Source organism: Emys orbicularis, chromosome 11 (genome assembly GCF_028017835.1).
Source record: "Emys orbicularis isolate rEmyOrb1 chromosome 11, rEmyOrb1.hap1, whole genome shotgun sequence".
Taxonomy (NCBI): Eukaryota; Metazoa; Chordata; order Testudines; family Emydidae; genus Emys; species Emys orbicularis.
Genome location: NC_088693.1, coordinates 44559581 through 44575512, shown reverse-complemented (window position 1 = coordinate 44575512; position 15932 = coordinate 44559581). Strand labels below are relative to the sequence as shown.

The 15932-nt window shown below is 40.2% G+C and overlaps 1 protein-coding gene across 1 annotated transcript in view; it reads left to right on the top strand.

Moving 5' to 3' along the window:
• Positions 1–15932, top strand: part of TTN (titin) — a 309203-nt gene that overhangs the window by 80887 nt on the left and 212384 nt on the right. Inside the window, exons 77-93 of the mRNA XM_065413700.1 lie at positions 715–993; positions 1102–1383; positions 1545–1823; positions 1929–2216; positions 2398–2676; positions 2823–3101; positions 3211–3489; positions 3606–3893; positions 4034–4321; positions 6741–7022; positions 7306–7584; positions 7694–7975; positions 8089–8367; positions 9843–10130; positions 10291–10569; positions 10659–10937; positions 11029–11307. Coding sequence (XP_065269772.1) covers positions 715–993; positions 1102–1383; positions 1545–1823; positions 1929–2216; positions 2398–2676; positions 2823–3101; positions 3211–3489; positions 3606–3893; positions 4034–4321; positions 6741–7022; positions 7306–7584; positions 7694–7975; positions 8089–8367; positions 9843–10130; positions 10291–10569; positions 10659–10937; positions 11029–11307 — 4788 coding nt within the window. The remainder of the gene's footprint in view (positions 1–714; positions 994–1101; positions 1384–1544; positions 1824–1928; positions 2217–2397; positions 2677–2822; positions 3102–3210; positions 3490–3605; positions 3894–4033; positions 4322–6740; positions 7023–7305; positions 7585–7693; positions 7976–8088; positions 8368–9842; positions 10131–10290; positions 10570–10658; positions 10938–11028; positions 11308–15932) is intronic.

The window sequence follows — 15932 nt, the reverse complement described above, 5'->3', positions numbered from 1 at the left end:
ACCTTCGATCCTTGTCTAATGACAAGATGCAACAGGTGAATGGAACGAACAGGTAGGTGATAGGCCAAGGGAGGAGAAAGAAACAGGAGTAGGACTACCACGTTGTTTCGGTGTAAAGTAGTTGGGTATTCCTTGTAGCCAGCTCTCTACCTACTCTCTATCAGCGGTCAGAGCTCTGCGAGTATCCTGGCAGAAGTGGAATGTGAGAAGGCATTCACAGGGTAGCGGATTTATCAATTTTGGGGAGCTGTGTCATGCATAAGGGCAGCATGGGAAAGAACGTAGGCGTGGCTGGGAGAGGCGGACTGGCAGTAAAGTCTAGAAATTTTAGAAGAGAGGAAGCTGAAGTGGACAAAGTTAATAGATCCGATCGTAGGGCGGGCTAAAGTGAAGTGTCTTGAAGGTCAAGCCAAGAGAAGCCCATCCTTATTAACATCCTCTGTTTGGGAAACTGAATAGGATTTCTGAATTCAAAGTATTTGCATAGGTATCAAATTTCTATACTAGGAATTTATAGATGTAGAAATAAGTATGACCTCAATGTGAACTGTTAGCTGCTCAGCACTTTCGAAAGCTAGGTCACATTTGGAGGTCTAAATATGACTTTACGAGCATAACTTTTTAGGCTCCTATTTCTGAATATCTTGGCCCCTGTTGTTAACGAGAAACCTATCCAAACACACTTATAGGCTCTGATGTTATTCTTTTTTATAGAACCTCCGGTTTTTAGCAAGAAACCTACCCCGGTAGACACACTTAAAGGTTCGGATGTTGTCATTCAGTGTGAAATTTCGGGAACCCCACCATTTGAAGTAGCCTGGTTCAAAGACAGGAGGCAAGTCAGAAGCAGTAAGAAGTTCAAAGTTACATCTAAAGACTTCACAGCCAGCGTTCACATTCTTAACCTTGAAGCTTCAGACACTGGGGAGTACCAATGCAAAGCCATGAATGAAGTGGGAAGTGACACTTGTGTTTGCGCTGTGAAATTCAAAGGTTTGTATAAAGGAGCAGACGCAGCATTCACGTTTTCTTTTCTTGGCATTATGGCTATTTCTCTCTAAAGCTGACTGACATTTTTACTATGACTCTTCCCATCATTAGAACCTCCGAGATTTGTTCAGAAGTTAAGTGACACTGTAGCCTTTGTGGGGGAACCGACCGCTCTGCAGGCTGTGGTGGAAGGCTCTCAACCTATTTCGGTTCTGTGGCTTAAGGATAAAGGCGAAATCATCAGAGAAAGCGAAAATGTTCAGATATCCTTTATGGATAATATTGCTACTCTCGAGCTCGCAACCGCAGAAGGAGCCAATGTTGGAAAGTACATCTGCCAGATCAAAAATGACGCGGGGATGAGGGAGTGCTCGGCATTTTTACAAGTATTAGGTTGGTAAAACCTTCTAGCCCACAATAAAAAATAAAATCGTGTGCTCCGTGTAATCATACTTCCGGGACACAAAAGCAGCTTTCGATAATTTGCAATTTCATTATGAATTTTCGGCTTTACAATGAGATGTTACCGATTAGACGGCTTTTTCTTCTTTCAGAACCAGCAGTCATTTTAGAGAAGCCAGAACCGATGTCCGTTACGGCTGGGAATTCATTTACATTAGAGTGCACAGTGGGTGGAACACCAGAACTTATTACAAAGTGGTATAAGGATGGAAGAGAACTACAGAGTGGCCGCAAATATCAAATCACCTTTTCCAACAAAGTAGCTACGTTGAAAGTTCTTTCTGCGGAGGCGGGAGACAGGGGACTGTATACATTTGAAGTGAAAAACGAAGTTGGTGAAAGTAGCTGTACATCCTCGGTTGATGTTTCAGGTTAGCTGGCTACTACCTTAGTTGTCATTTAGTGATGTCTTTTCTTTAATTTTTAATCAAAAACAAACAAACCAACCCGTGGTTTTGTCGCCTTTTTCTACGCAGATCGCATTGTCCCTCCTTTTTTCACAAGGAAGTTAAAGGAAACATGCGGGGTGCTGGGTTCCTCAGCGCTGCTGGAGTGCAAAGTTTCTGGATCACCACCCATTTCAGTTGCCTGGTTCCAAGATGGAAATGAGATTGTTAGTGGCGACAAATATGAAGTTTCATTTTCAGACGACGTCTGTGGTTTGAAACTGAATGCACTGGACTCGTCAGATACCGGACCTTACACCTGTGCCGCGGCAAATGCCGCTGGCTCGGATGAATGCAGCGCCTTTTTGATTGTACAAGGTCAGTAAAAGAGGGCCAAGGTGCCTTAGGCAAAATGCTTCCTCCATTTGCTGCTATTTCTTCCTTGGCAATTTTCAGCGCGCCTATAAATCTTCAGCCAAACTCTGATTTGGTTTTCATCTTCAAACGTAACGATCACACTAATTTGTGAATGTGTCTAAACTTCTTTATGTATGTCTAGAACCACCCTCATTTGCGAAGACACCCGATCCCGTGGAAGTTCTACCTGGGATGAGTGTAACATTCACGAGTCTCATAAAAGGAACGGCCCCGTTCAAAGTTAACTGGTTTAGAGGCATCAGAGAACTTGTGTCAGATAGTACCTGCAACATCTCTTTGGAGGATACAGTTGCAGAACTGGAATTGTATGAAGTAGAACCACTCCACAGTGGAGATTACACCTGTCGAGTCACTAATGACGCTGGCAGCGTGTCTTGTACCACTCATCTTTTTGTGAAAGGTTTGTCTCGATTGCTGCTATTGTTCTTATTCTTATTTATTATTTATTAATGTGTGTGTATGCGTGCGCACGCAAAGATTTGTGAATATCTTGGTCTTTCCCCCCTTCTTCTATTTGACTTTTTGCCTTCCATTTTGTTACTATAGAGCCAGCAACATTTGTGAAGAAATTAAGTGATTCCAGTGTAGAGCAAGGGAAATCCATCCTTCTGGAAAGCACATACAAAGGAACTCCTCCTATTTCAGTAACATGGAAGAAGAATGGCTTCCATGTAACACAATCCCCGAGATGTAGCATAACAACTACCGAAAAATCGGGCATACTGGAAATTCCTAACAGTACAAAAGATGATGAAGGGGAATACACTTGCGAGGTTGCCAATGATGCCGGAGCAGATATTTGCCAAGGCCAAATATCAATCCTAGGTGTGTTGCTATCTCCGATTCCTTAACCACTCTTGTAATAATAATGGTCAGTGTAGTGTAAGATTTGCTCTCTTTTCTGTGATGCTGATTGCGATCATTTGTGCTTTAGAACCGCCTTATTTTGTTACACACTTGGAACGTGTAGAGGTGACAGTCGGGGAGACCGCATCTTTTCAGTGCCAAATTGCTGGGACGCCGGAAATCAAAGTCTCCTGGTACAAAGAAGATACAAAATTAAGATCGACCCCTGCTTATAAAATGTACTTCAAAAATAATGTGGCCGCGCTAGTTTTCAACCAGGTGGAGAGCAGTGACCTTGGAGAATACGTCTGCAAAGCAGAAAACAGTGTTGGCTTTGCTTCTTCCACAGCTCTGCTAACTGTTAAAGGTGATGGTTTCATTTCAAATATTTCAGTAATGACTCTTCATAGTAACAGGCTTATCGTAAATGCAAATTGTCTGCAGGTTGGCAGGATGCCTTATTTCCTACTTATTTTCTTGCAGACCGTAAGTTTCCACCGACCTTTGCAAGAAAACTAAAAGACATTCAGGAGACTGTTGGTTCCCCCGTTACCTTTGATTGTCGCATAAATGGCTCGGAACCTATTCAGGTGTCATGGCATAAGGATGGGGTGCTATTACACGATGATGATAACATGCAAACAACATTCTTAAATAACGTAGCAACTCTTCAGATCTTGCAGACCGACATGGCTCACTGTGGCCAATACTCGTGCTCAGCTCACAATGCTCTTGGGACTGCTTCTTCCAGTGCCAAGCTCCTCCTCACAGGTTGGTAGCTGCTAAATCTTGTCCCGGCCATTGGCTTTAAACAAACAGAAGACACTGCGTTGTTGAGGAATGCCAAACGGTCCGATTGCGCGGCGGTGAAGCAGCAGCTGTGAGAGTTATGTTGTTTCTTTCCATTTTAGAGCATCTGAGACCTCCTGTCTTTGATGTGAAACCTGAACCCATTGAGGTGGCTCTTGGAGCAAGTGGTTCCTTTAAATGCCACGTCACCGGATCGGCGCCACTAAAAGTCACTTGGGCAAAAGATAACAGAGATATCCGTCCTGGGGGCAACTACAAGATCACCCTGGTGGAAAACACAGCCAACTTGACAGTTCTAAAAGTAGGAAAAGGAGACTCCGGACTATACACTTGTTCTGCGAGCAACAATGCTGGAAAGGATTCTTGCGCAGCTCAGCTAAGTGTGAAAGGTATTTAAGAACGCAATGCTTTGTCGTCTTCTTGTCAAGCGTTTTACCTTGTTAGGGACACAAAAGAATGCCGAGCTTCTTCTTTTATCTTTCAAAGGGAGCAAAACTGAAAGCGTTCAATCGACTTAAAACGAGACACCATTGTGGTGAGGTAGAGCAAACACGTTGTCCAGGATTTTGACAGCAGTAATTTTCACCTTGATGTTTTTTTTTAGGATTGAATCATATTACATCTTGATCGCTGACGCGATTGCTGAGCAAAATCCTTTTACCTCCTAAAGGCAAATTCTCCTCTCCCACACCAAAAGTCTCAATATGAAAATTTGAGCAGCTGACAGTATCCTGGGGTAGAAACATTTTTTCCCCCACCAGTATTCTGCTCACCTGTATAGTATATGGATTCTTCGTATCTCTACATTTGTGATCGGACTAATCTGCTTTGGTGTAAACTACACCGGTATGTTAGGAAAAAGAACAGGAGTACTTGTGGCACCTTGGAGACTAACACATTTATTTGAACATAAGCTTTCGTGGGCTACAGCCCACTTCATCAGATGCATAGAATGGAACATATAGTAAGAATATATATATATACATACAGAGAACATGAAAAAGTGGAAGTAGCCATACCAACTGTAAGAGGCTAATTAATTAAGATGAGCTATTATGAGCAGGAGAAAAAAAAACTTTTGTAGTGATAATCAAGATGGTCCATTTTAGACAGTTGACAAGAAGGTGTGAGGATACTTAATATGGGGAAATAGAGTATATTAGGGATTTTCACCATTGTGATTTCCTTCATGTGGGCAGGCCCTTTGGGTTTATGTTCTGGATCTGTAATTCCCATTGATCCTTAGACAGGATGAGTGTAGACTCTTTAAAGGGTGTGTCTTCGTAAGGACGTTGTATTTTTTTCCTTAAAGATTATTTTAAATAGTATTAACAGGTATTTATTTCTAATCTGCTGCCTTAAAAATGTGCATCTGGAAGGCACTTAAATGAATTTACATCTGGTTGCAGAATGAGTAACCGAAACTCCTCTGATCAAAACTAGCACAAAATGACATTGTTTTTATTTATAATTTTCAACGAATGAATAACAATCATACCGGAAAACGTATTATTATGTGGCAAATATAGGGCCCAGTTCAGCCAGGGGCTCAAGAAAATGTCAAAATTTAAACACGCGCGTTCAGTGAAACTCACATTCTTGACCTTTGCTAGAGCGTAATTACCTTGTTGACTCAGGGCCTTAATATTGATAGTGTTCTTCTTTTACATCAAGTGTTAAACACTCTGCAGATAAAACGCATTACTTACTTCCATTTGTTGAGACAGCTACCATGAACAGAAGCATTGCCACCCTCTAAATTTTGCAATAAAGATTGGTTAAATACATGTATTGTTGAAATGTATTTATATTATTAGACACGTCTTTGATATATATGTTGAATTCCCTACACAATATAGCGATGGCATCAGAAATATAAATATCTTGGTCAATTGCCATTTAGTGCAAACACCTGTCTTAATAATATGTGTGTTAGCTTAGTTGTTTCGAACATGTTGCTTCTGTTGCACGTTTTTTTTCTTACCCTCATAGCGCTAATCATTACTTAAAAATCAGTTCTGTACAAAAGCGGCAGAAAGAGACCTATAGCAGAAAAGTAAAATAAGATAAACTAAATTTAAAAGCTTAAACAGAGGCTTTATACGTAATTAATGTACTTTTGCCCGAAAGGCAGATCAAGAAACAGACTTTAGCCATATTCATATATATACATATCAGGTATCTATACACTAAATGATATAGCAGAAACTGATATAGAATTCCCTTCCATACATATAACGTGGACAGAATTCAATATAAATTTCTGTCATGGTCAAAGTCACACATCAGCTGAAATCTATGGAACTTCTAACGAGCACACGTCAGCTGAAAATTTGGCATTTTAAGACGCTGTCACCCACAGTAAGAGTTGAATATTTCCGTGAATCACGTCAATATATATCTAGTTTTCGTGCAGTAGCTGTTTGAAAGTCTGGTTATATGATATATAACCTATTGTAAGTTACATATATGGCAATTCAGTAAACAATATTTTTGTGTAAAATAAATATGTAGTAATCTCTCCAAGGAACTCGGAAAATCATTCTACATATACAAACCATTGGAAAAGACGCACAAAGAAACTCCCCTGCTTTTGTTTGTTATGTATGCTGTGTATTCGTTTCTGTTATGCTGCCACCAGATATATCACCGGCAGGTGTAAATGCACATTTTGTAGATATTTCTACTCTTCCCCCACAACCCAAATAAGTATGCGCTTTCGGTTAGATATTTAATTGAGGGAATATTTTAATGGATCAGTGCAGTTTAGTGAATCATCTTGCTTACTCTTGTCCTTTGGTTTCATAGAACCACCAAGGTTTATTAAGAAGCTAGACTCCTCTAGAGTTGTGAAACAGCATGATTCCACTACATATGAATGCAAAATAGGCGGGTCTCCAGAAATCAAAGTCACCTGGTACAAAGACGAAGCTGAAATCCACGACAGCGAAAAATACAGAATATCCTTCGTTGACGCCGTGGCAGTCATTGAAATGCACAAGCTCAGTGTGGAAGACAGTGGAGACTACACTTGTGAAGCTCGCAATGCAGCGGGCACTGCAAACACCAGTACTTCGTTGAAAGTGAAAGGTCAGAACCCCACTCCTCCCTTTTTTGTCGGTTCCTTCTTTTAATCTGCTGTGGAAGGTTAATAAATCTTCTCTTCAGTCAGATAGGCGAGTGCTGCCTTCTGAGAACACAGGGTACGGATTTTACCAGGGTGCTATGACATGGGAGCCATCTCTTATTGTGACTCGTGTCTTTCCTCTTCCATATCAGTCCAACATAGTGATACAATTTACTGTTTAAATGTTCCTTTTTCTGTTATGTCCCCAACTGAATTAACAGAAACTCAAATTTCTTCTTTTCATAGAACCCCCTGTTTTCAGCAAGAAACCCCATCCAGTTGAGACTTTGAAAGGTTCAGATGTCCATCTTGAGTGTGAGCTTCGGGGCACTCCTCCGTTCCAAATTTCATGGTATAAGGACAAAAGAGAAATTAAAAGTAGCAAGAAGTACAAAATCATGTCCGAGAACTACCTTGCTAGTATTCACATCCTTAGCTTGGGTGACGCAGACGTCGGCGAATATCTCTGTAAGGCCGTAAATGATGTAGGAAGTGACACTTGCATTTCCTCTATAACGCTAAGAGGTTTGTTTAATGATTTACACATCAGTTATTCCTAGCATCGTGTCATTCTCGTCACTCTCTTCGGGCACTCTCCTTGCGGTTTTAACATGACGTATCTTCTCTTCACCAGCACCACCAATTTTTGTGAAGAAGCTCAGTGATTTCACTGCTGTAGTTGGGGACCCAGTTGAGCTGCAGGCCACAGTAGAAGGTGCCCAGCCAATTTCTGTTCTGTGGCTGAAAGACAAAGGGGAAATCGTTAGAGAAAGCGAAAATCTTTGGATTTCCTATTCAGAAAACGTTGCAACTCTACGGATTGGAAATGCGGAACCAGCCAGTGCTGGAAAATACATCTGTCAGATCAAAAATGACGCTGGAGTTCAGGAGTGCTTTGCCACTCTGTCAGTTCTAGGTTGGTAACAAGGAAACAAAACAATATAGAATGATCTTTTAACCTCACTTAACAAACTGATTGCATCTCCTGTCCTGTCATCAAATATGGCTGTGATTTGCATCTCATTTCAGAACCTGCAGTCATTGTAGAGAAGCCCGGCCCAATGAAAGTCACCTCTGGAGACTCTTGTACTCTAGAATGCACAGTGGACGGCACACCGGAGCTTACCACTAGGTGGTTTAAGGATGGGAATGAGCTGTCTACTGATCACAAATACAAAATTAGCTTCTTCAACAAAGTGTCTGGGCTTAAGATCCACAATGCAGTAGTAGAAGACAGTGGGGAGTATTCTTTTGAGGTGAAAAACAGTGTTGGTCAAAGCAGGTGCACAGCTTCAGTGCGTGTTTCAGGTTAGTTGATTAACTTGTGAATTATCTTTGATTCTTACCATTTCTTTAAAAGGCGTGTCAAGGCTGATTCCCCACTCTGGCACTTTGAGTGCAGAAGGTGGGGGCCCCACAAGGATTTTAAAAAATAATACTGGCCATTCCAAGCTTGTATTAAACTCCCAAGGTTACAGCTTCTCTCTGACCTTGGATGGGTAGATGCTGCCACCACCCAAGTGCAAAAAAACCCTTTGGGACCCAGGAAGGCGCACTTGGGAATTCCTCCCTGTGGGGTACCCTCAAGCCCTTTTACCTCCCCCCCCCCCCCCAGGGAGAGCTGAGAAAGAAAACAAAGGAAATCAGCTGTTGCCACCAGCTGTATGCACACCTCTTGGGACACAAAAAGTCAATTCTCCTTTTAAAAAGTTAAATTTTATTAAAAACAAAATAGAAGAAAATACATTTGGAACGTAGGCTCTTTGCTAGATTTAAAAAGAACCACTTATAAGGATTAACCATCAAAATAACTTTATTGAGGTCCAACTTAAAGGTTACAAGCAAAACAAAAGCACCCGGGGTTAGCACAGAGGAGCCCACAAGCCTTACAAAATAAAAGAAATAAATCTAATCACGTTTTCCTAAACATTTTCTGATCTACTTACATATCTGGGGTTTCAAATAAGTAGTTCTAGATATGATCTGATGATTTTTCATACCTGGCTTAAAACTTTTTATAGCATTGCTACTATGTGTCTCCTCTCTCTGTAGAACAACCACAGATAGACAAAGGGATTTTTTTATTACAAATTATAAAAAGTTCTAGCCCTCCCATTCGCTCTTTTGGTCACGTGTCCACTCTCTTCCTTTTACCTGTGGACTTGTTAACCCTTTAGGGATAAAGCAAGTAGAGAATAGCTACTAACAGGGATTTTATAGCTAACTGGCTGGCTGGATGTCCATAAAAGGGAGCTCCCCCCCCCCCTTCATTTATCACAATGCGTTACACAACAGCTGCTTCCTTTGGTGTCATGTCAGGCTGCTGCCACTCTGGGAAGACTCACTACTAATGTGACCTTAGGCACCCTATGTGGGCCCACTAGTGTTGTGGAGATCATGGAGGGAGGGAGTAGGTTGAAGCATTTTTCACCGGATTCCAAGATGAGGCTGTTGCTTGGGGTCGGTCTCATCAACTGAGTCTGCATGTTCCAGATGTTGCAATACTGTTCTTCTCCTAATGAGAAAGTATTGAAAAAAGAAAAGGAGAAAGGTGACCCTCAGAAGGGGTGAGTGACAGCATAAGAGAGTATACTGCAACCGGTTCTTATCTTCTCTCAGTACCTCAAGCCTCAATGGGTTGAATTGTAGGCCTGCTTTGGATTCTCCCAAGCCAACCTAGGTGTGCCAAAGGAAAGTGTGGTGTTTCTGCTAGATACCTGGAAACCATCTCCCTTTTAAGTTATACTCTTGTAATATTTATAGCTGTGTTTTATCCTATACAGATCGCATTATACCTCCTTCTTTCACAAGACAACTGAAAGAAACCAATGGTCTGTTGGGTTCCTCTGTTGTTCTGGAGTGCAAAGTGTATGGATCACCACCTATTTCTGTCTCCTGGTTCCATGATGGATACGAGGTCACTAGTGGAGACAAGTATCAGACGACCCTAACAGACAATGCTTGCTCTTTGAAAGTGAACACACTAAAGGAATCTGATATGGGAACTTACTCATGCACAGCTACTAACGTAGCTGGATCTGATGAATGCAGTGCATATTTGACTGTTAGAGGTTAGTATCTAGAACAAGGCAGAGCTTCCAGATATAAACTACTTTCTTTATGGCTTGCTTACATTTTTGGGTCTGTTTCTATGAGTCTATTCACCTGTGTTTCGTATGGGAATCTTTTACTCTTCATCAAAGTGCACTTCTCTTTTCTGTGTGTCTTTAGAACCTCCTTCTTTCGTGAAGAAACCTGATCCCCTGCAAGTTTTATCTGGGGCAAATATAACTTTTACTAGTATCCTAAAAGGCACCTCTCCACTGGATGTTAAATGGTTCAAAGGAAGCGTTGAACTAGTGCCGGGACATAGATGCAACATCTCCTTAGAAAATGCAGTTGCACAACTGGAGCTGTTTGACGTACAACCACTCCAAAGTGGAGACTACACCTGTCTGGTCACTAATGAGGCTGGCAAAGTTTCTTGCACAACACAGCTCTTTGTAAAAGGTTTGTCCGGCTTGCAATTACATACATTTCTTTAAAAAAAATCCCTCGGTGTCAACTTTTAACTTTTATCTTCATACTGTTCACTGTAGAACCAGCCAAATTTGTGAAAAAACTGAATAATCTCAGTGTAGAGAAAGGAAAACCATTAATTCTGGAATGCACGTACTCTGGTACCCCTCCGATTGCAGTCTTGTGGAAGAAAAATGGATTCGAAGTAGCTCATTCTGAAAAATGCAGCATCACTACCACAGAAACCTCTGCCATACTGGAAGTTCCCAGTAGTAAAATAGAAGATCAGGGACAGTACACTTGCCACATTGAGAATGATTCTGGACGAGATCTTTGTCAAACTGACGTCTCAGTATTAGGTGTGTCCTCATTTCACAAGGGATCTTTTTTATGGTAATAGTCATTGTGATATTTAAATTTTGGAATTAATCATATGTCTTTGTTCTTTAGAACCACCTTATTTTGTTACATGCTTGGAACCTGCTCAGGTGACAGTTGGGGATTCTGCGTCATTACAATGCCAAGTTGCTGGCACACCAGAAATCATTGTATCATGGTACAAAGGAGATACGAAACTAAGAGCAACTCCTACCTCTAAAATGCACTTTAAGAACAACGTTGCCACTTTGGTTTTCGGCCAGGTGGATAGCGGTGATAGTGGGGAGTATATCTGCAAAGCAGAAAACAGTGTTGGAGAAGCTTCTTCATCAGCTTTGCTTTCTGTTCAAGGTGAATAATTAATGTTAACACATTTAAAAGGTTCTTAGGAACACTCTGTGCCTCTACCTGACCAGCTAGAGACCACCCCTGTCTAGAACTCCCTCAGCATTGATTACCTTTTACTAGTGAAAGTCTGGCGGGAAAGTCGTTCCCAATGTCAATCTTTAGTTAACCAGCTTTAACCAGCGCTCTCTCTAACGGATACTGGCTTCTGATTCTTCTCCTTCAGAATAGGGCATTCTTCCAGCTCTTTCCAATGTAGAAAATGTGAGACTATTAATCAGAACTTTAAAACCACATTACCGGTTGTCCAGAGCTCTCTCTTGACACCAACCCACAAGCTAAATGATCTAACAAATAATCTCCTTGATTCTTTGTGGGCCTTTTACTGTTTGATATTAGGCAAGTTGGTTGAAAACAATGACTGGATCTTCCATTATCTTCCTGTAAATCTGCCAAATCTATACCACAATTCAGAGTCTTCTTAGGCAGTGCTTACTGGAAAATTCACCAAAGCTGGATAACTTCCCAAAACTTTCATTGTGCTATACTTCTTTGCTTGCAGAACGTAAACTTCCTCCTTCATTCACACGAACTTTGAGAGACATTCATGAAACTGTTGGCTTACCAGTTACATTTGATTGTGGCATAACCGGCTCAGAACCGATTGAAGTATCCTGGTCTAAAGACGGCGTACATATCCAAGATGGCTACAATGTGCAAACCTCCTTCTTAAATAACGTAGCAACTCTCCAGTTTTTGCAGACTGACAAGAGCCTTGCTGGGCAATACACTTGTACAGCTTCCAATGCTATTGGAACTGCTTCTTCCAGTGCCAGCCTCGTGCTTACAGGTTGGTTGGTTATTAAATAATTTCCCTTTAACGTCACCAGGTCATTTTAAAATTTCCATTCTCAACTTAAAACAATAGGTGCGACATTTATTTATTTAACAATATGCTTTAAACTAATTGAGCTTTTAAAAGCTATACGTGTTTTTCTGTTTCTTTCACCCTGTAGAAGGGAAGAATCCTCCATTGTTTGACATCCCAATTGCACCCACGGATGCTTTTGCTGGGGATAGTGCTGACTTTGAATGTCACATATCAGGAACACAACCAATTAAGGTCACTTGGGCAAAAAATAACCAAGAGATACGGACTGGAGGAAAATACCAGATCAGTTATGTAGAAAACATAGCCCATTTGACAATTCTGAATGCTGACAATGCAGACTCTGGAATGTATACATGCCATGCTAGCAATGAAGTTGGAAAGGACTCTTGCGCAGCTCAGCTTAGTATTAAAGGTATTGCCTGATTCATGTGTATGATGTGCACATTGAATTCCTTTATATCTGAAAGAAATAAGTCTTGTTGTGATATAAATTGGAGACCATCTTCTGAATCTGTGGATTAGGAATGTGTATTTTAAAGGATTTATCAGGAGGGACCGAAAGATTTTTGAAGGAAGGTTTAGGGAGAATTGAGGAGTGGAGATAATGTTTTCTTTAATCTTATTTTCTTTGCAACTTTGCAGACTTTGCCATTCTACATGATTAATACAAAATTCTGGTTTGTTTCTTGTTGCTTATACCTAAAGTCCGGATTTCTTTAAAAAAGTAAATTTTTCATAACTAATAAAACTCCACATCTATTTACACAGTGTGGTGTTTTGCTGTTCTAAGAGTGGTGTCCTCTGTGAACTTTTTGTAAATAATAGAGCCCCTTTTAAAATGTAAGCAGTTTTTTAAACAACATAGCGTCATAAATGTATTTCTTGAAAAGTCTTTTTTTATTTTAACATTTATTTTTAGAATGTAAAGAGTATGTTCATTCTTGCAGAACGAAAAATTCCACCTAGTTTTACAAAGAAACTATCTGAAACGGTAGAAGAAACTGAAGGGAACACCCTTAAACTTGAGGGCCGTGTTTCTGGTTCTCAGCCTCTGACCGTTGCTTGGTATAAAAACAATCAAGAGATCTATCAGAGTCCCAGTTGTGAAATATCTTTCCTGAACAACACCATACTTCTGCAAATTAAGAGCGCAGAGCAGGCTGATGCTGGCTTATATACCTGCAAAGTGTCCAATGAAGCAGGAAGTGTATTGTGTACTTCTTCCGTTGTTATTAAAGGTTAGTTAATTTCATGTTTTGCTTCTCTGTGGTGTTAGGTTTTGGGTTTTTTTATCAGCATGTTAGCTGTCAATATACGTCTTCCATAGCTAATCAAATATTTCTCACTGGGTCTTATTTTTAGGCCATATATAATTGTGTGTGAACAATATTAAATTCAGTACAGCATACACAATGAGATAACGGCAGCTACTTCTCCTTTAGATACTCAGGGAGAACTCATGAACTTCAATGTGAGTTCTGTATCTCAGGAGAGAATTGAGCACAATATATCTATTACTTTCTACTAATTAGAATGCCGTACTAATATTTCCTGCAGATTTCTACATTTCGTTTATCGAACGGTTTTATACAAACCTTGCTGCTTTCAATACGTATTCATAGCAAATAACCCGACGCTGTGCATGTTATGCGTGGCTAGATCTCGACAATAAGCCATTAATTTTCCTGCCAATTTAACAAGTTCAGAACCGTACCGGTAATATTTGCTCACTAACGTGTGACAGAGTTTTACAGGACAACATCAGCATTTTTCAAAAACAGCTGAAAACTCTTTAGCTACTAATGCAAGAGTCACATAATTATTTTTTATTTTATATTATTTTATTTTATTACTTTTTGCATACTATCCTTTGGGATCTATTCTTGCTTATATTGCATACATTATTCTGATTAACCGTATGTCTGTGGAAGTCTGTACCCTTAATAGGCATTCCAATTAACGTATTTTGTTAATTATTTATCATAATCTAGCTCTTAGCAAGCCTAGTGCAAACACATTGTCTACTTCATTGCATATCTTTCTCTTTCTTTAGCATTCGTTTTTCTCTTCCGCCTACTGTAATATGACGTGTGTCATACGTTAAAGTAATAGTAAAGACTACATTATTCGTAAAAATGGATTGAGCCCCTACGCTCCACGTTATTTTATCTTTTATATTATGCCTATGGCGTACTCTTCTTGACCCAAGACTTGCATTTAACGCAGAGCAGAGATTTGAAGCATTTAACGCTTGTTTCTTTTTACCTACATTAATGGCAATACATTTGCTCTTTTGCCTTTTCCACCAATCGCATCGTTTCTGTCCCTCACTCTTGCTGTCGTGGGCAACCAGGATGGATCGAGACTGGAGTTGAAACCCAAAAGCAAGAAATTAATTTAATGTTATGGGTTCATGTCAGACTAAATGTTACTTTAAGATTTGTGATGATGATGACCGATGATGTAAACAGTGGCATCTGGTGTGAACTATGAATTAACATTGTAAAAACAGAACCGGTTGAATCTTTAGAGATATAAAAATGTGACGTCCCATAATATCCATCAACTCTCTACTCAATTTCTTTTCATGGAGTCGCAGTTTTGCTACGCAAGATGTGCAGCTTTTCCTTCACTGTTGGAAGGATCAGAACAAAACCATCTCTACCTAAATTTGCACCGCTGGGGCAGTGTGCTGTGGTAGCATAGGGTTTAGCGGTAATTGCTTTGGTAGTATATTGCGTATCATATCTTTTAAAAGCTGTTTAAACAATTTTTGCAGAATGGCAGTTGTGCTTTAATTTTAATTCTCTTTAAGAAGGAGTGCAAATATAACTACTGCCTTGAGAGAAGATAGCATACTTATAGATTTCTTCGTGCATGCTTGTGAAAAAGTACTCTTTTAGTACTATTTTTATTTTCCCAAACTGTGTACAATTAGTATTCCCGGAAAACAGACTTGTATGTATCAACATACATTGCTGATCATTATTTGCTTGTAGATTTAACATTCTTGTTAGAGTTAAGAATTTATTAATCTATTGCGTTTCTCTCTTATAATCATGATACATGTTTCTGTACTAAATATTTTCCTGTTCTGTTCTCTCGACTTTACAATTAGATTTAACCGATTAGACGGTTTTTTCTTCTTTCAGAACCAGCAGTCATTTTAGAGAAGCCAGAACCGATGTCCGTTACGGCTGGGGATTCATTTACATTAGAGTGCACAGTGGGTGGAACACCAGAACTTATTACAAAGTGGTCTAAGGATGGAAGAGAACTACAGAGTGGCCGCAAATATCAAATCACCTTTTCCAACAAAGTAGCTACGTTGAAAGTTCTTTCTGCGGAGGCGGGAGACAGGGGACTGTATACATTTGAAGTGAAAAACGAAGTTGGTGAAAGTAGCTGTACATCCTCGGTTGATGTTTCAGGTTAGCTGGCTAGTACCTTAGTTGTCATTTAGTGATGTCTTTTCTTTTAACAGATCTTTCCCTCTTTAATTTTTTTTCAAACGTGGTTTTGTCGCCTTTTTCTACGCAGATCGCATTGTCCCTCCTTTTTTCACAAGGAAGTTAAAGGAAACATGCGGGGTGCTGGGTTCCTCAGCGCTGCTGGAGTGCAAAGTTTCTGGATCACCACCCATTTCAGTTGCCTGGTTCCAAGATGGAAATGAGATTGTTAGTGGCGACAAATATGAAGTTTCATTTTCAGACGACGTCTGTGGTTTGAAACTGAATGC